We start from the raw sequence: 19,774 nt of genomic DNA on the forward strand, positions 1-19,774 counted from the left end.
AACAATTCAAACAATACAACTTTAATGCACCATCAGTAAAGAGAGAACTATTCACTGTAACTAAAAGTGCAGTTTCTATTGTGTTTTGTTCTATACACAGTAATGTGCTGTTTGCTTCTAAACATACATAATACATCACTGTTTCAGGGTCACTGGCATTAGCTTCTAAAAGAGATGATGGTTCTTAGTTGAATATGCTACTGTTTACATAAAGCAACATTGCCTGGAAGGATTCTGCTGTAATACTGGGAATTTAACAGAAAATGAGAAACAAACATTAATAATAGATCTCTAGAATAGCAAATCAATAATATTAATAAAACATTTTTAAAGAAGAACAGTCATGTTTAAGCTTTATGCCAGTGGTTCTCAAACTTTTTGGCGTGCCCCCCACCTCTTGAATTTGAATTAAACAAAATGTATTAAACAATAAATTGCAGTGCTGTTGGTTAGTAGCCTTATTTTCCAAGGTTTAATTACACCAAATTTATGAAAAATGTATGCATTTTATAAAATGTCCATCTCCCACCCCCCAGTTTGACAATCACTGCTTTATGCATAATGTAATTCATCCAAAGTCTGAGGTCTTAATGAAAGAATACTTTTTGTGCTAAACCTTAAATAAATACAACTGTCATACCATACAGGGCCCACTGCTCTGTACGTGTCATTTATATATTTTTAGGAGTTTATAAATTGGCAGTAGGCGGGGCCTCCATCAAGCTCCTCCTTACAAGGGAGCTCCTCCTCTTTAATAGTAATAATGAAACGAGTTTGTGTAGATGCGTTCTGTTCCACCATACCAATGCCATCTGTCCCTGTTATTTTGTTCTCCTCTGTCCTCTGAATATTTGTCTTTGTATCCCTGCATTCTCCATCTTCTTCTGCCTCCATGTAATCATCTTCTCTTTTTCCATTCCTGTCTGCTTCTTCTCTCTTGTCAATTTCTTTCTCACTATGCCAGTTGCGACCATTAAAAAAGCAGCAGACAGTCTCTTTGGCCACACCCAGCTGAGCAGATAGTGTATGAATTGCCTCTTGATCTGGATGTAGTCCCACTTCCTGAATAAAACTTTGTAGGATTGCATGGGCTTCTGGTGGTAAAGATGTGCCTCGAAGGCTTGGGCCCATCTGAGTTGTATCACTGTAACTTCCAGTGGTGAGTTGTTGCAGTGGGAAGGGTTTGACGTGTTGAGGTAAAATTTGAAGTAGTTGTTGATGCTGCTTTAGAGGTGCCGCATGTGGTATAGCCTTTGGAATAAATTAAAGACATAGATTATAGGTAGTGTAGGTTTATTTTTGGATTAACCTCCTAAGACCTGGTGTGTCCACATACGCGGGCTAGGGATGCACGATATATCGGCCGACATATCGTTATCGGCCGATAACTGCTTATTTTTAATATTATCGGTTATCGGTCTGATAGCAAAATTAGGCCGATAAATGAAAGCCGACAAATGATGGATTATTTTGGTTTGTTTAACCATTTTCATGGTACGGGCCCCAGGTGTGTCCACATACGCGGACATTACATTTTTTGTTGTTTGCACCATAATACTTTATTCTGTGTAACTGGATCCTGTTGTACACAAACGTGGACAATTACACTGCTTCATGTTCAATGAAAAATATTTGGTAATTTTTAGGGCTGTCACAATGATCAAATAATCGTCTCATCGTGATTATTTGACCTCATTGCGATGATTTCAGATCACCGCAATGATTGCACATCTCTCTAAAAACACAAGGGGAGCTGCAGCACCTGTATAACGAGATTGTATCAAATTACTTTTAAATATGTGTTATGTGTATTAATATTTACTGCCAGGTAAACCTTGCAAAAGGTTTAATTTAAATAATCACAACAATCTGTGAAAATAATTTTATAAACAAACAAAAAATGTATGAGAATTAAATGTCAAAGCAATAAAACAGACAATTAATCATCATAATCGTCAAAATGTATGAAATAATTATCCGTCAGCCAAATTTTATAATTTTGACAGCTCTAGTTATTATATTTATTGGTTCTTCCCAACCCCAAATAGCTGGAAAATATCTAAAATGCAAGCCAAACCAAAGCTCAGGTCTTAGGAGGTTAATGTGCAACTAACTGTATGTTATCCTGATTATTATAAGAATACTTCTAAAAAGAAGTAAGAAGTTCAGTAGTTTACTTGCATAAGTCTTGCATAAGTATCATACTATAAGTACGTGTATATATGCATGTAAACACTCGCCTGCAGTGGTTCACTTAGAGCTCTTGTGAGTGTCTGCCCTGTATAACTCTCTTGGTCGTATATGGCATCTCGCTCTGATTGGCTGAGATTTAGGAACTGACGTATCAAAGTAAGATTTTCCCACAATGTACGATTCTGAGGTGATGGTTCCTCTTTCCAGCGTAGCAGCTCACACAGCCAGCCCTAACACACACACACACACACACACACACACACACACACACACACACACACACACACAGCATATATTTACTCTATTGGACATGACTGCATGGATAGTTTTTTAAACATGTATCATCTTTGATTATTCTGTAATTTTTTAAGCATGTGAATAATACAATCAAATAATAATTATTTAGGACCATCACAGTATTTTATGAGGTCAAAGGTTCCTTGTGCAATCTGCACCAATTTTTTGTAGCATACATTAATACATATGCACCTGGCTTTTGCCTGCAGAGACTTTGGCGAACATGGCCTGTGACACTTTAGCTCGTCTCATTTCCTGCTGTATTTCGTCATAGATGCCAGAGTGTATTCCAAAACCATCACACTCCACTTTCACTACAAACTCCTTGGTAACAGGTGAAAGGTTCGCCTGTAGTGAAAAAGATGTTTTGTTATGATGTCATGGTATGCACACGTTAAGAAATAGCATTTGAATTTGTGAACCTGCACAGGTAGAGGAGAGGTGGCGCTTGTGCTGTAGCTACTGTTGATGTTACGTTCTCTTTCCTCCAAATAGATGGAGTCTCTCTGGCTCTGCGGCAGCTGCAGGAATCCTTGCATGGCTCTGAGGTTCACTAAAAGAGACTGAGATGCACAACGTGGATCCTCCTCTTTGCGCAAAATCTCTGAAAGTAAGCCCTAATGCACACAAATGAACAGAGTTTCAGGTACTCAGAGACGGACACATTTACATCCTGTCTATGTCATGGTAGTTCTGTGTTGTTTATGTGTTTTCTACTGAAATTTGGGCAGTGAATAAAGAAGTGTAAAGTGTCCAATGGTTTGGAGCATTATCATTGTTCTGCACTATAAAAAAATGTTACCTGAGTCCTATTAATGGCCACTCGTGCAAACACGGCTTGGGAAACCCCTGCTCTCTTTAGCTCCTCGCGAACCCAAGTGTAAATTTCAGGTGATACATCAGTGACAGGAGAGGGACATTGGGTTACTGTGGGTGGGGACACATTGCACTTGGGCGGAGTCTTTAGTGGTGTGGGATAAGCCCCATGTTGGTGCGTGTGAGCACGTGTGAGCAGCTGAGACATGGCATGCTGCTGTGATAGGAGCTGAGCCATTACTAAACCAGGCATTCCAGCTTGCATCTGTACAACACCATGTGGCTCCGCCCCTTTACTTTCTGTGGGTTTCTGGTAGACAGTGGGTTGGCTAGAGGATGAGAGTTGATTGCCCGGTCTCTCTGTCTCACCTGAGACGAAGTAAAAATGTTTATTAGTACATATTCATCCAGACCACGTGACGGCACGTTGTGTCATCGTCGCCGTTTTGTGTCTGGTCACAGTTGCGCACCCTGCTTTATTGTATGGTTTCAGCAGCCACAACTACCAGATAAAGATGAATAAAACACTCCCAGGAAGTTCACAACAAGATTACAATTTGCCCGGGATATGTTGCGATGTTGGCTGTAACAACAGTCATCAAAGGAACCCCGAACTACAATCTTATTCTATTCCAAAGGAGTTAAATCGGCGGAATAAAGGATTGCCTTCAATCAGATGTGACCAAAGATAACTTAAATGCTTGCCTAATATTAAATGAATAGTAAAAAGTTCTCAAGTAGTTAAATAAAACAGCTGTCATTTTAAAAGCTTAAAGTAATGGATTCATACGTCCTAAACCACCTTTTTCCTAAACGTTTTACTTTACACATAACCTTTTTATACACATTTATATACGCCAATGGACATTTGTACTTAATTATGAGCGTATGTGCACATTTGTTCCCGCTGAGATGTTATGGACAGACTTTTTGTGTCCCAGCAACTTATTTTAAGGACTACAAAACAATAAATTGTACATTATGATATTGCTTTACCAGATCCTTGCATATGAGACAGCAGGTGCGCCAAGCAGGTTTCACGAGGACTTTTCATGTGTGTATCGTCATGGTAATAATGCATCATAACTTACCATTAAACTTAAAAATATAGTAGAGATAATGGTTTTATGTGTACTCAGGAGATGTGATTCACTGTAAACTATGGGGTGCAGGGCTGTTGATGATAAAGGGATACAGCGTGCTATGAGAGGGATTGTTTATGCGCGTTAGTAAATTAAAGCCAAGATATTCACCAAGTTGTCTACTCTATTTATAATGACAGAGATATTACATTTAATTATTTTTATGAGACATTTTTAATTTCTGGAAATATTTTATACAGTATATGACAAATAATGCAGGATACCAAAAATGCAACATTTTGTTGATTTTGCGCTCTTCCGCGATTGCGAACAACCGGAGGGACTGACTGGCAGCCGACATCTAAATCCACATTGTAAAATCAGTATTTTGTCTCTGGTAAGCTCTTAATTAAACTAATAAATGTGACCATTTAGTGCATTAGATATGCTGTGTTCACTGCCAAGACGGACACAAATATGGCGGCGGGATGGCGGAAGTGACGTCTTTGGTACCCATGAATACAAAACTTTTTATAGTTCACCAAAAATAGTTACATACCCATCATAGACTTGGTCCTTTTGTAGTGTTTGTACCACTGGCCAAACTCCTGACATCTCACAGCAGAGATGCTGGCATAGTAAGTGCCATTTACCACTGATGAAATCATGCTCTTTAACAACAAATAAAAATAACAAGATAGTAAGTAGATGAGCATGCAAAAAAAAAAAAAAAAGTTTGGCGCATATTGAATTTGGTCTTTCAGTGTGCCTTAAAACTAAATGTACAAAGTGTATGTTCTTATTATTGTTTTATCTCTTTGTTAAACATTTAATAGCTCATTCTTAGTACTTCTTGATAACTTGTGTGCCCTTAAGTGAGGTCCTTGATATTGCAATAAGTATAATGGTATATAGATTGTAGATATGTGAATATACATTGTCTGTAAAGAGTGTTTTGTGAGAATGCATGCTGTGTACCTGTGATAATGGACACTCTTTAGCCAGTGAACTCTGATTCATGTCTTTGAGCAGCTCCTTGAGGGCGTTTCTGACAGTAGAATGAGTCCACTGCTCAGCAGGCAAGTCCTCTAATTTAGAAACCCTGTTTTACAATAATCCCAAATTATTATTGTTATTTCACAACTAACTATTTCAAATATTTTTTCTTACATTTTTAATAACTATAATGACTTTAATAATTTTGAAATTATTATTAATACCAAAGTCATAATTACTAAAATAATCCCTAACCATAAATTAGAACACAGAAAATGTGCAGCATTAATACTCAAAGAGCAGTTCATCATTCTGATAAATCATATAAGTGGCTGTATACACAGAATGGACTCATTTTTGTTTTTTCATTCTTGTATGAGCTCTGTTTTTTATTCAAGAATGCATTGTGTCCAAAGTTACATGATGCATTCCTGAAATGGTAAACTTAAAGCCCCTCTGTACTCAATAATTATATCACTTAAAACTCGTCATTGAGCATCATAATAGCATATGTAAAAGTGTTTCCTGTGACAGTCATTTCTTCATGCTTTAAAACAGCTTGAATGTAACTCTACACTCTTGACTCGTTTAGTATACATGGACCTATAAATATGGAAATTAGTCCCCGCCTCCACTCTTTCACAACACCTCAGACCTAGATATATATGTAAATAGATGCTGAATTCTGCAGTTTCAGACACATAACTGCTAAGTCTGGTTTCACACAATGCATACCTGAATTGTGCATTTACAGCACAATTTTTTTAGCACTGATATTAACAGGTTAGAGCATTTACACTGCACGTATTAGTATTAGAGAACTAGAGCTGAAGCAGCAGTGCTGCAAACGATTCAGCGCCAAGTCTATGCAGCATCCATACATAATATATATGGCTCAAACTACTGATCCACTCATTCATCTTTGATAATGTGAATGTTTGTGACGTAGAAAACCAAGGGGATTTCAAATCGGCGGAATGAGACCTACATCTTATGGAGAAAATACTCAGCAATGGTGTTGAATGATGAAACACCACATAAAAAACAATAAAAACTTTTTTTTACCGCAGGAGGATTTTAAAATAGGCGTGCATGCATGTTGTACCTGTTTAGCTTTATTCTTAAGGTGATAACATGATAAAGGTCTTCAAGCATGTCTCCTACTGTTGCATCAGAGGTGTCTGTCACACTAGATAGGGCTACAGGGTTCCAATGGCCAACTTGAACCTGACCTAACACAGACAAATATATATTTATGACAATGTGCACTCTCTTAATATTGCTATTTAAACGATATTTCTTGTAAGTAGGTGAAATTTCGACCAAAAACGTTGAAATTATCAGTCTGGTAAATGTTAATGGTCCCTTGCGTATTTGTACCTGTAGCCAGCGCAGCTGCAGTGTGTGTGTACCCCAGATCTTGTAATGCGGCTTCTGTAATCTGGTTGAACAGCAGGTCTTTCCTCAACAACACAAATTCGGCGTGCTCTGATCGCTTCCTCTCAGAGGGAGGGACATCACCATGTTCCACTACACAGAACACAGGTAGCAATTTGGAGCCTGTTTGGAGGGAGCATATGATTAATCCAGCATCGATCGCTAACTGTAAAATGCCTTTGTTTGTCTGAGCATTCCTGTAGATACCTTTGCCTTTGGTGGTGTGTGATAACGTTGTTTGTTTTGAGGCCAGGCTCACAGGTGTCACACCAGATACAGGTAAGTCTTTAGCATTTTCCATTCGGGCCATTTTACAGGGAGGATAGGATGGTTCACTGAGAACTGGTGCATGGTTGTTACTAGTGCTTGCTAAATGGTCCATCTTTTTGATGCTCAGTTATCACAGACACCAGCAAAGGAGGAAGACAAGGAGCAAAAGTGTAGGCAGAGAGGCAGACTGGTGGTACATTTGCTGTAAGACCTGCATGCATTAACAGGGGAAAAAGCTTTTGTTAATGCTAAGGTTGACATGGTCTGGTTCCTTAGTCCAAAGGTTGTTGTTTTTCATATCTATGCAATATGAACATGTAAATACAGTATGTACTTTTTCTTAAGAAAATTTGAGTGGCGCTTGCAATGGCCAAACTCAGAATATTAAGTATGCAGGATAACAATAGTGATGGTTTGCTTTGCAAGCACCACTAATAAGTATGCGCAAGATAATAATAGTGATGGTTTGCTTCGGAAGCACCATTAATAAGTATGCAAGATAATAATAGGGATGTTTGCATCACAAGCACCATTAATAAGTATGCATGAAAACAATAGTATTGCCTTGCAATCAACAATAATATAAAGTGTTGTAGCCTTCATAAATATGGAAAAAATAAGCTTACTTCAACTGTCCCATACATATAAGGTGATTTATTTTAGACTCAGGCATACACCTAAATAATAAATGCATACATTTTTTAAATTGTATGCACACCTGCATTAGTACAAACCTGTCTTTTTTAATAATTTCATTTTGTTTTTAATAAAAAAATTCAAATGTTTATCCTACGGACATCCCAAACAGAAACAACGTTTTAAGATAACACGTTTGAAAAGTGCATAAATATTTTGAATTAATTAAAAAATGTCTTACATGTCGGGGTCTCTCGGACCCCTATAGCATAAAACAGCAGTCGATTTAAAGACGACGTTAAAGATGCATCAGTTTTTATTTTTAAAAGCAAGGCTACAGGTGCTGCGTTTAAAGCCTACTCGATCCTCTATATGCAATCGTCAAAATAATCGCCTTTCTTCGCCCCACCATAATTAATCACTCACTGCGGTGCCACTGGGTTTATTTCTCCAGACGCGCTCCCGAACATGCCAGCAGATCGAGCGCGCGTCCCAGGATCCCTCAGAAACACTCGCCGCAGAATGAACACGCCTGTCCGGTAGCGAGAGAAGCGGAGGCTCTTATCCCTACGTATATGTGCGTGTAGCTCCTTTACGAAAAGAAAAATCCCGTAAAATCTGACACACGTGAGTCACAAAAATGGAGAAACATGGAGAAAAACGGCTCGCACAATATACTGCGCGAGCACAGACGCGTCATTAAACCTCTGGGCAGCCCCACGAGCAATGATGTGATGTCACCGTAATGTAAACCAGTCAGAGTTCAGCGAATATGCCTCCTGTCAGAGCAGAGGTGTGTTCGAAACGCTCTCGCGATACTTTGACGTCATACGCTGATCGGTCTGCGCACGCCGCATTAAGTAGGACACACTTTACTGCTGGCTGGGTAATTCGAATCTATCTCTTGCATTTTGTTTTCTAGAAGAAACAATATGTTTGTCTATATTCAGTTACTCAATTTTAGATATCACTGTTCAGTAGGCCTGTTTTATTTAATACAATTATGCATTTTAGCAAAGTTCGTTTGGTTAACGTTATCTGCTTTATAGTCATGAATATGTCATTAATAACAATACACTGTTATGTAGCATTACAATAGTGCTGATTCAAACTGCTTTTATAATCCTTATTCGAAACTTCACCTAAACACCAGTTAACACACATGCTTGTCCTTAACTAACTTTTAATTTGCTACAATCATGCTATAATAAACACTATTATAGAATTACAGATATGGATACGACTTAAAGATTTGGACCCAAAACATTGAGCAGGATCTTTGTCCCAATCTACCTGAACCTCCCTTTATTAGCCCAGAAGCTTCTGATCCATTTTAACAATACATTGCTCTTGTTGAATTTAGAACTATATAGGCTTGACAGTTCGGGATTAATACTGCAAGGTATAAGTGTGTGTGTGTGTGTGTGTGTGTGTGTGTGTGTGTGTGTGTGGAGGGGGGGCGTTTGGTATAATGATACATTTATGGTTTCAGTTATAGATTCTTAGTTGATTAAAAATTCTTAATCAGTCTCATCTTAGGTTTTCTCCCTGTGATTAATGTTTGTTTGCACCTGAGCACATGAGAGTCACCACATGCGGCAATCACTCTATTTCATTAATGAGCCAGCCTTCATTTATGTCTGTAATTACGTTGCCTATTATTAAAATCAAATGAAAAACACATTTCTATCGCATAATTGTAATATGATATAAATATGCTAAATTGTCAAAAATGTAAATGTGTCAAGGTAACAGAATAATTTATGTTTTCATTAAATGCAAATACACTTTAAGAAAGGATGTGTTAATTTTAACACATCGTTTTGTGTTATCCTATTAAACACATTATGTGTTATTTCATGTTGATTTTGAGTTCAAATAAATAAAAGGGACAATGCAAGATGTGCTAAAGCAACACAATGTGTGTTGTTCCAAGAATAACACAGAGATGTGTTATCAGACACAAGATGTGTTATTTTAATACATTAGTTTAAGAGTGTACACTTTCTTGTTCTCTAAATCAGCCTTTTCGCTATACACATCAATCCTTACACAGATTTTTACTGAAATTATCTGTGTAAGGATTGATGTGTATAGCGAAAACACGGCTAAATAACATGTACAACATACTTTAGTGACTAATCCTCAATAATAGACCATAAACAATAAATAACTTGTTTCGGTTATTGGTTTAATGCTTAAAATGTTTTCAGGGTATGGCGGCGTATAAGTTTATAATTCAAAAGTAGTGCAGTATACAAAACATGAAAATGAACTTATGAACAATATACGGTTCGGGATTTCAATCATATGAACAGTAGAGGGCGACAAACGCTGCTAGATTGATTAATATAAAAGCACATTTGACACAGAGTAGAGATTTGATGTGATAAATTGATACTTTCTTTTTAACTAAGTTTTAGTCCATCTGCTTTAATGAAACCCCTTCTTTAATTAAAATAGTTGAGCAAATAATGGGATTTATTAATTTTGTGTATAACGTTTCTGTGTTTCTTAAATAATTACTCATCGTGTCTCCCCCCCCTCTCTCTCTCTCTCTCTCTCTCTCTCTCTCTCTCTCTCTCTCTCTCTCTCTCTCTCTCTCTCTCTCTCTCTCTTTGTTTTTGTTTAGGTTAAAAACATTAAATTGGCATTGCATAAACACAGACACGTAAAAAAATGTGAGAATGAAAAATCACGTCTTGTTGTACAATGTTTTGGTTGTACAATGTCATGGCCGGACTCTCTCTCTCTCTCTCTCTCTCTCTCTCTCTCTCTCTCTCTCTCTTTCATACATACACACACAAACTGACTTAACTGGGCCATAGTCTGGAAATGATTAATTACCTTCATGTTAACAATGCAAAATGAAGGAGACTAAAGTGGATGTACCCACTAATGATGAAGCAGCCCAATTATATCCCTAATTTTAATGCACGTTTATCTTTAATGTGCTTTTAACTGTGGCTCCTTAAAGCGTATTCCCCCTATATTTTAATAGCATAGGTAATCTTATCTACTGAATGATGTGGCACTTAACACCTGATTGAATCTTTACCCTCTTACACAACACGCTTTTTACCTGACACGCACCTGCAGGGGTCCCTCCCAGTAACACGAGCACGCGCATCCCGTCCGGCAGTGTCGCGCGCTTGAACGGGAACAGGATCGTCCGTGTCTGTAAGGCTCAGTTTCACAGGAGTGCTTAAAACTGTCTCTACCTTTGTCTCCGACAACGCCGCGTCACTTTGATGGGGAACTCGATACCAGGGCGGGAAAATGCCTGTTATGAAGGGATTGCTCGCGCCACAGAACACATTTTTGGATACTATAGCGACGCGCTTTGACGGCACACGTGAGTTATCGCGAATTCATTCAACTCTGGTAGTGTGTAAAAAACTTTAGTGATTTAAAAAGAAGTGTTTTTATTCATGTGAATGTATAGTGGATAGTTTCCTTTTGTCAATTTTGCCATTTTAATTGGCAGCTCAGAGCTCATGGGTTCGATCCCCAAGGGAAAACACATACTGATAAAAAAATACATGGCTTGAATCTACTGTAAGTGGCTTTGAATAGGCATTTGTTTAATGTGAATGTAAATAGTAAGCTTAGGAATAAGTTGACTCGGTCAGCACCATGGACAGCGCACACGGTTACTCTCTCAGTCAGGGCACCTGTGCAGTTTATAAGGCTTGGGTGGCTTATACTGCACATCAATTGGCCTTTTCAAATGCTTAATTTTGATAACAGGATTGATAACAACAATTTGATGTCTGTTTAATTACAGTTCTGACCAATTGACCAAATAATATGCGAAAGGGACAGGCTTAATATCGTGATGAAATCTTCAACGTGGCCCTGGGTAAAGACCAGCATCGATCAAATATAATTGGTCAACCACAGAACGGTACTTTACCTCAAGGCGCATGGATTAGTGCCTGGTCTATGTCTCATACTTTCAGGCATGATAAAAGTTTGATATCAAACAGTGATCCTCAATGCCTGTCATCTGATCTAAATTAATGAGCTATGTTCGGAGCACTGGGACTTCTCCGAACTGTGAATTGTTTTCCTAACAGACAGAGCTTTATTTTTTTTAAACTTTTTATAGGTAATTTGTTTGCCTCTAAGGTAACCCCTGTAAAGTCAGGTTATAGGTTTGAGTAATGGACCAAGTTTGTTTTATTTTTGCACAAGGTGCAGCTCTAACCACATAAATCTTCTACACAGGATGCAGTGTCCTTTGGCCTGCTGAACCCTTATATTTCTAAGCCGTGACTATTGTTTGTCCTTCAGGGACAGAAAAATACCTGTGCGACTGTCACACCTTGAGCTGCCGCAGGTAACATGCCTGAGAATAGCGCAGGAATGACAATGACATAACGGAGAACAACACATTAGGTGTCATCTACAGTGACTGCAATGGTACATGTGGAGAGCATCAACAGTGAGCAGTGAGACTGTATACGTTTTTTTCTCAGTGGATGGATGTTATGGTCATTACATAAGAGTAATGCAGGTACACAACCAGGGCAGTGTAGAAATGCTCTTGCCAATCTTGATTTCGTAAGTCTTAGTGCTGTGCGAAGCTAGATCATTTTTGTTGTGCTTGGGAATTTGGAACTCCCTGCCATGATGCTAAGGCATTGCTATGTGGTTGTTAAGGTGCTCTGGGTGGTTTCTATTGAATCTGATTGCTTTGAAAAGGAACAGCACACATCTCCTAAACAAGCGCACGTGATTTGAAGTATTATTAAAGTCTTCACCCAAATTATATGTGTTTTGAACCCCCATAACCCTCAGTATGAGCAATAGTACAACTGATGCTTAGCAATCACCACTAATTAAACACTTTACTTAATAATCGTGAGCAACAGTTACATAAAAATGCCTCCGGACTTGATATTGTTAGAGGATATATGTATTAAATTACTAAAGAAATTCCTAATGGTTGTGCTCACTGTATGTGTTAATATTCCATCAAGACAAAAGACTACAAAATGCTCTTTTCATGCACGTACCTGTCAGGACGGCATATGGTGGGTAATTACAGTAAAGCAGTGTGTGTTTGTGTGCGCTTGTGTGCATTCGCGATTGTGTGTTCAAAAACTCGGTGGTTAACTGTGAAAGAGTAATTTAGAGTAATTTTGGATGAGCCCTTTTAAAAGAACACTTTAAGTAGATGCTTCCTTTGGGAAAAATTACATGCGCAAGGTTAGACACCCAAGTCAGGTAATGGAGATATTTCAGGCGGTTCACTCTTGCATGCAGTGCATAACCACTCTGCCAGTGAATCCAACATGTATCAGACACAGAAAAGAGGAAGCATCACTTCCAATTTTAAACAGATCTGTAGATTTGGATAAATTATGCTATTCATCTCAAGCAATGTAAATAGTAACGCTATCAGAACGAACTGTCTGCGGCAGAACCGGCATAGAGATGTCAGTATATTGCTTTTCTGTTGTTCAGTGAACTTCACACAGAGCTGAGACCGAATTCATCAGTCATCATTAGGGATGAAAAAGAAAGACTAGAACTCTAAGTGAGAAAACAAAAGAGATGAAAAGAATGAAGAGAGGGACATAAAGAGACAGAAAATTGGGACAGCTTGTAATGGTGTGTATTGGATTTTTGGCTTATTAACTCCAGATAGAAAAAGACATGCATAATACAGGTTCAAATTAGGGATAGTAAAAACAGGACAGTGTTTCAATAGTTTCAATAGGAGCACACAGGAATAAGGGACTCTCCAGGGTTTTTGGGATACAGCTGAAACTGTCACTCGCTGTTCCAGTATGTTCAAGTATGGCATCTGAATTGTATCAGTCTAGACTTTCAGACATTTCCGTCTTTCTCTTATTAACATTCTGAGTATAAAAATGTGTGCTGTACTGCGAGAAATGAACTGAAACTAAATTTAAGACATCCTGTTAAGGTAATGACAAAAACAATTACATATTTAAAGCAGGTTAGCAGGATAAAAGAACAGAACCTATCACACACAATGTACTTATTTGAAATTCTGCTAATAAGGTTCCTTATATTGACACACACATTCGGGTGATTCTCACGAAATCCAGATTTAGAAGGTGTCCAGCATCAGAATTTTTAAAAAGCCCTTGAAGCCATTTTTTGCACATATAACATTAAGGTCTGAACTTACTATAACCATTATTTTTAGAGGATTTAAAAATATTTCCTACAGAATTATTTAAATTTTTTAGATTATCATTATAAAAAATTATCATTACCGCATTAAAATATATGCATTTACAAACTCATGTTTCGGTAATGAGAACTAAAAAGTTGTGTAGGTACTATGACAGACAAAATTTCAACTTTTATCTGGAGAGAAAAAATAATAACTGCTCACCTGGTAGCCATCTTGAGTGTCACAGTCAATTATGTCCCTTCCAACAATTTTTTTGAAAATGTTAGTCCCTTGAGGGCTTAAACAATGATTGAAAATTGTTGTGGAGGACGAGAAAATTGGTCTTGGACACATTTATATTCCTTATTAATGTCTCTACATTTACCAATGATCACCAAATAGCACATGTTTCTTTACTGTAAATGTTTATAGTATAACATGCACTGAAGCGTTTCATTTTTTAGATTTTTTAATTATAAATATTTCCATGTCAAAGAACCCAAATCCAGTCATGGACATGTTGCGGTAATGACAATTTTCCCCTTAAATGTGGAAAAAACAACAAAATTGGTGTGTATGATGTAATTTGAAATCATGTGCAAAATAGTACATGAGGAGATGTTTGTAACTGTATGCTTCTTATTTTGATAGCATTTACTTTTTTATCAAAATGTTTCATGACACCTCATAAGTCTAATTTCGCGAGAATCACCCATTTTTATTTATACATTTACTATGGTTTTTGTTACTTCATCTAGTTCATATAAAACATAACTTAATATTAAAGGGATAGTTCACCCAAAAATGCAAATTCTGTCATAATTTACTCGCCCTCATGTTGTTACAAACCTGAAAATACATTTCTTTGTTCTGATGAACACAAAGGAAGAAATTTTGAGAAATGTTTGTAACCAAATTGTTTGTGGACTCCATTTACTTCCATAGTAGGAAAAAAGAATACTATGGAAGTAAATGTGGTCCACTAACGGTTTGGTTAAAACATTTCTTAAAATATCTTCCTTTGTGTTCATCAGAACAAATACATTTAAGGGGTTTGTAACAACATGAGAGTGAGTAAATGATGACAGAATTTGCATTTTTGGTGAACTATCTCTTTAATGTTGTACAGTACTACATTAAAGGCTAAAATGTGTTATTTAATATGAAAATTAACATTGGTCACGATTACAATTTTGAATAAATAATGACGGAACTTTCATGAGTGACTCATTATACCTATTATTTACTCACCTACTGTATGTGTTGTTTCATTACATTTACATACATTTACATTTATGCATTTGACAGATGCTTTATCACAAGCGACTTACAAGGTATTATTTATCAATATGTGTATTCAAACTCATGATGTTTTGCGTGGCTAAGGCAATGCTACACGTATGAGCTACACAGGTGCACAGACCTGTATAATTTTCTTCTGTGGAACACAAGGAAAAATTGACATTGAACTTCAATGATTGAAGTTGACTTTTCCATACAAATAAAGTGAAAAAGGACTGAGGCTGTCACTCATCTGCATTTGTGTTTCACAGAAGAAAAAAAAAACATAAGGATGAGTAAACGATGACAGGGTTTTCATTTTTGGATGAACTCTTTTTGAGGTAACAACCTTGTTGAATAGTTTCACCTCAAATCTTTCTAAAGAATCTTAATTGGTTGCTGATTGATTGGGGACACACGTGACAGACTGTAAACAATTTTAGCACCATATGCTCTTGGTTTTAAATTAGCATGCTCAGTTTCTTGTCAATTTCATAATGCCACTTGAGCTCATTAGTATTGAGTATTTAACAGTCATTTCACTGCAATTCTTAAAGCTATTATCTAAAACACCCTTTTTTAGTGCCGGTAAAAGAGAAATCAAACCGTTTTCCAGCTGGTGCCTGTATTTTTCTCATGAAAAGATATTAGACTTGTTATATTATACATTACACTATTTCAAGGAAATACTAGAGGACAGTCAAGCCCTCAAGCCTGGAAAATCAAGGGCGCAACAAAACCATACATAATAATATGCTCTCTATACAGTATCTCATAGGGTGGGTTACAGTATACAGTTAAAAAAAATATGTTCTGAAGCTATGTATGGAATGGAGAAATAGTGTACCTCTTACTGCATAACATAAAATAGTATATACTGTAGTATATACTGCTATTTTATACAGTATGTGAAATAGTAAAGAGTACATTATGAACAATTAAAACGCAATTGTTGAGCATCTTTCTGACACCATAAGTTTGGGTGAGACTACTTGTTTGTCCAACCAGTAACGGGATGGGGTTAAGGAAACCTTTTAAAACAATTAGCAGTGGTGGCCGGTGACATTGTTTTTCGAGGGCGTTCGATGCAAAGTTTGTCACAACATGTATGTAGCCCGTCATGTGTGTGGTTCCTTTTTTCAAAATATGTGTTCTGCGCATCGAGAGATCCTGTGTGCAATGCATCACGTGTCTTGTCAAAATAAGTGCCTGTTACAGATGCGTCTAAAGGGTTTATGATGCTCATGTTTGCCAGATACTCGCGTAATCTCATGCGCAATCAGAGTTTACTGTTAAGGGAGTGTCTTGCGTGTATTGTGTGAACGTGTCTCTTTTATCATAAACGGTTTTGACACATATGCAGGAGGCACTTATTTTTACAAAACACGTGATGCACATGGTGCACATGACGCAACAAACACATATTTTGAAAATGCAAACAACACACATGACACTCCGAACACTTATTTTGAATTTGCGCCCCTCGGATGAGCAGTCACGAGCCACCACTGACAATTAGTAATTATTTTTGCAATACATTAGGGGGGGTTTCCAGATTGATCCAATACTTGCCCTAACTTATATTAGGAAATTTAAGTCGTTTTTATAACCATACCTTACAAAAGACAATGCTGGTTTGCATCATGAGACAAGGTGTTTTTAAATTAAGGCAGCTCACACATGCATTGTAGTCTGGGACTAGGATAAACCCTCTCCGGGAAACCGCCCCTTGGTGTTTGCCGAAATTACACTTTCACGCTTAATGTTTTTCAGGCTGATCAAAAAATGAGTCAACAAAAACGATTGCTTTAAGGCCGAAGTATAGTAAAAAATTTTCCATGTACGCAGTAAGCGTGACACAATTTTCGTCATCAGAAGAGTGAGGGCGTACTATATGATTTTTGAAACCCTGCATACATTGTACTCATAGGTCGGGAATGCGTATTATGCCTAGGTCCTATGAGATGCATTGCATTGTCTCTTAAGTTATTTTGGCTAAAACTGGGTTACTTACAGTATAGCCAGACTATATTAACTTAGACAGTGAAATGACGGGTATTGCTTGCTCGGTACAAAATACACACGTAAGAGTTTTGTGTCATGCATACGAGAAACATGCATATATACAGTAGTAGACATAGTAATGTAGTGACGTTAATATCCTTAGGAGACCACACTAACCCTAATACTGGGCAGACACATAAATCACCTTGCTCCCGCCTCGGGTTATGGGTCATACCGTATCTTTAACACACATCCCTCTTCTACACATGTTGTACACAAAAAGGCTTTAAATGCAGGATGGCATTAAAGTAGAAGGTTCCAGCATCGGTTTCACTCCCTCCCCCAAACCTCACTTTCCCTCAAATGGTTGTTCTTGCGTCCCTCTTTTTTTGTGTTCTCCCTCTCCTCACTAATCATGCTGGCTCTTTAAATAGATCTCAGGTGCTCCTGTGTGGGACATACGCTCACAAAAGGTGCACATACAGTATAAGTGTAAGTGTGTGTCTGTGTTTTATGCAACAATCTGGGGCAAATGAGAATCCTGCTTCACCACGCTTTCCTATCCATCTTTCCATGTTTTTATTGGAAACAGACACTTAAATAAATATAAACACACACACACACGCTCAGCAGTGTTTTTACAGCATGAATTCTCAATCTGTCCAATTAAACATAAACTGACAGGGTAAACCACATGAGGTCTGGTATGCAAATGAGTGAGGGAATTTTTTACCTACACACTGTACGATGTCTGTAAAAATGCACAAATTAATTGCATGCATGTTCTGATAATAAAACAAACATGCTCAACTATACATAGATGGATAAACACAATTTCACAGGACGCTGAATTGGATAAGAGGATCGTTTCGGTTGTTGTCGTACTGTTGGGTCGGAGATCACATCCTGAAAAAAATTAAGGAAGATATTCTCTTTATATGTTTTGGAACGTATATAGCTTGTTTCTTAAAGACAAACATAGATATTAATACTTTAACCTTAAATCTGCCAGTTCTTCTACTGAGAAATCTCATTATTGTCACATAGAGAAAGATCTCAACAAGAACATGCGGTAATCAAAGTAAGAGAGTTTTATATATCAACACATTAGTCATCGGTTTCTTCCAAGAACAAATAATTTGTGTTATTCTATAAATATGTTATAGCTACACACGGTCAAATATATACCGACTTATTACTGGGACGGCACCTTTTAAAATGTACAACGTTACACCTAAAGAGTTTATATTAGTAGCCCAAAGATACATACTGTATATGAAGAGTTTTGTTGCAAAACGAGATAAATCCATTTTTAACATTTTTGTCAAAACATGTTTATTATTATGTTATCATGTTATTATTTTGTTTTATGGTGCTACTTAGCTGTATTTTTTAGGTTATGAATGTTTAAATCAAAACAAACCAACTGCAGTTGAATGGAAATTAATTGGAATGCACAACCAAAAAACGAGATTTCTGAACAGTTAAAAAAACGGTGGTTATCTTGTTTTGCAACGAAACTCTTCATATTATCTCAAAGGTACATTTTGGTACCAAATGTATACATTTCCGTACCTAATGGTACATTTTAGGACCTTTTAAAGGAATAGTTCACGCAAAAATGAAAATAATGTAATGAATGACTCACCCTCATGTCGTTCCAAACTCGTAAGACCTCCGTTCATCTTCAGAACACTATTTAAGATGTTTTATATTTAGTCCGAGAGCTTGTTGACCCTTCATTGAAAATCTATGTACGGTATACTGTCCACGTCCAGAAAGGTAATAAAACATCATCAAAGTAGTCCATGTGACATAAGTGGGTCATTTAGAATGTGTTGAAGCATCGAAAATACATTTTGGTCCAAAAATTACGACTTTATTCAGCATTGTCTTCTCTTGACACGGCTGACGTGTTATCTGGTGCGCCCCAGCTGTTTTTTGTGTGTGCCCGGGCTTCGTTTACAGTCTGAGGGAGACGCACGCTGTAAGTTTGAAAAAAAACTTTGCAAACATGTCTAAGGATGGCACGTCATCCGCGTCACTGCGGTTACGTGGCTTTGGTCTCGTGCGTGCGCTTCACAACGGACGCGAGGGGGAAGACATTGCTGAATAAAGTAATAATTTTTGTTCTTTTTAGACCAAAATGTATTTTCGATGCTTCAACACATTCTAACTGACCCACTGATGTCGCATGGACTACTTTGATGATGTTTTTATTGCCTTTCTGGACATGGAGAGTATACCGTACGTAGATTTTCAATGAAGGGTCAACAAGCACTCAGACTAAATATAAAACATCTTAAAATGTGTTTCGAACATGAACGGGGTCTTACGAGTATGAAACGACATGAGGGTGAGTCATTAATGACTTGGGATGCACCGAATCCAGGATTCGGTTTCGGATTCGGCCGAATACTGGGCTTTTTGGCGGGGTTCGGGTTCGGCCGAATCCTAGATTTTTTTTCCACCGAACCGAACCCTAGGCTTGCGCTACGCTGGTCGATGTCACGCAGCCGTTGATTACACACATCGGGTGCTGACGTGGAGATGAGCTTTTTCTTTCGGTCAGCTGGACACACCAAAACTTCTAAACACCGCTGAAAAC

The 19,774-nt window shown here is 37.6% G+C and overlaps 2 protein-coding genes across 4 annotated transcripts in view; one reads left to right on the forward strand and one right to left on the reverse strand.

Annotated features, from left to right (window-relative positions):
- On the reverse strand, window positions 1–8,480 carry satb1a (SATB homeobox 1a). Of its 2 annotated transcripts, none has more exons than XM_055220167.2 (11): window positions 8,154–8,480; window positions 7,029–7,302; window positions 6,765–6,944; window positions 6,490–6,616; window positions 5,367–5,490; window positions 4,948–5,059; window positions 3,293–3,675; window positions 2,919–3,107; window positions 2,683–2,838; window positions 2,241–2,423; window positions 1–1,251 (listed from the first exon to the last, which is right to left on the reverse strand). In XM_055220167.2, the coding sequence occupies exons 2-11, from the start codon at window positions 7,201–7,203 to the stop codon at window positions 682–684; spliced, it is 2,199 nt and encodes a 732-aa protein (XP_055076142.2). In that variant the 5' UTR covers window positions 7,204–7,302; window positions 8,154–8,480; the 3' UTR covers window positions 1–681. The 2 variants fall into 2 exon arrangements, with proteins under 2 accessions (XP_055076142.2, XP_055076141.2); XM_055220166.2 differs by having other exon boundaries at window positions 2,913–3,107; window positions 8,154–8,479.
- kcnh8 (potassium voltage-gated channel, subfamily H (eag-related), member 8) overlaps window positions 2,986–19,774 on the forward strand; it is a 61,600-nt gene continuing 44,811 nt past the window's right edge. The window contains exon 1 of one of the 2 annotated variants that reach the window (XM_055220162.2): window positions 2,986–3,100. Coding sequence is in view for 1 of the 2 variants with exons in the window: in XM_055220161.2 (XP_055076136.1) it covers window positions 11,007–11,082 (76 nt within the window). In the remaining variant the exon portion in view is untranslated. Of the gene's footprint in view, window positions 3,101–10,862; window positions 11,083–19,774 lie in introns of those variants that run through there. The other variant, XM_055220161.2, reaches the window with a different exon arrangement.

This window comes from Misgurnus anguillicaudatus, chromosome 20 (assembly GCF_027580225.2).
Source record: "Misgurnus anguillicaudatus chromosome 20, ASM2758022v2, whole genome shotgun sequence".
Lineage (NCBI taxonomy): Eukaryota > Metazoa > Chordata > Actinopteri > Cypriniformes > Cobitidae > Misgurnus > Misgurnus anguillicaudatus.

Excerpts from the sequence above, each read along its gene's own strand:
- satb1a (XM_055220166.2), bottom strand. The coding sequence starts at position 7,203 with ATGGACCATTTAGCAAGCACTAGTAACAACCATGCACCAGTTCTCAGT. Across the intron at positions 5,491-6,489 it reads TTAAGAATAAAGCTAAACAG|GGTTTCTAAATTAGAGGACT; the intron begins GTACAACATGCA and ends ATTGTAAAACAG. Across the intron at positions 3,676-4,947 it reads AAGGACCAAGTCTATGATGG|GTGAGACAGAGAGACCGGGC; the intron begins GTATGTAACTAT and ends ACTTCGTCTCAG.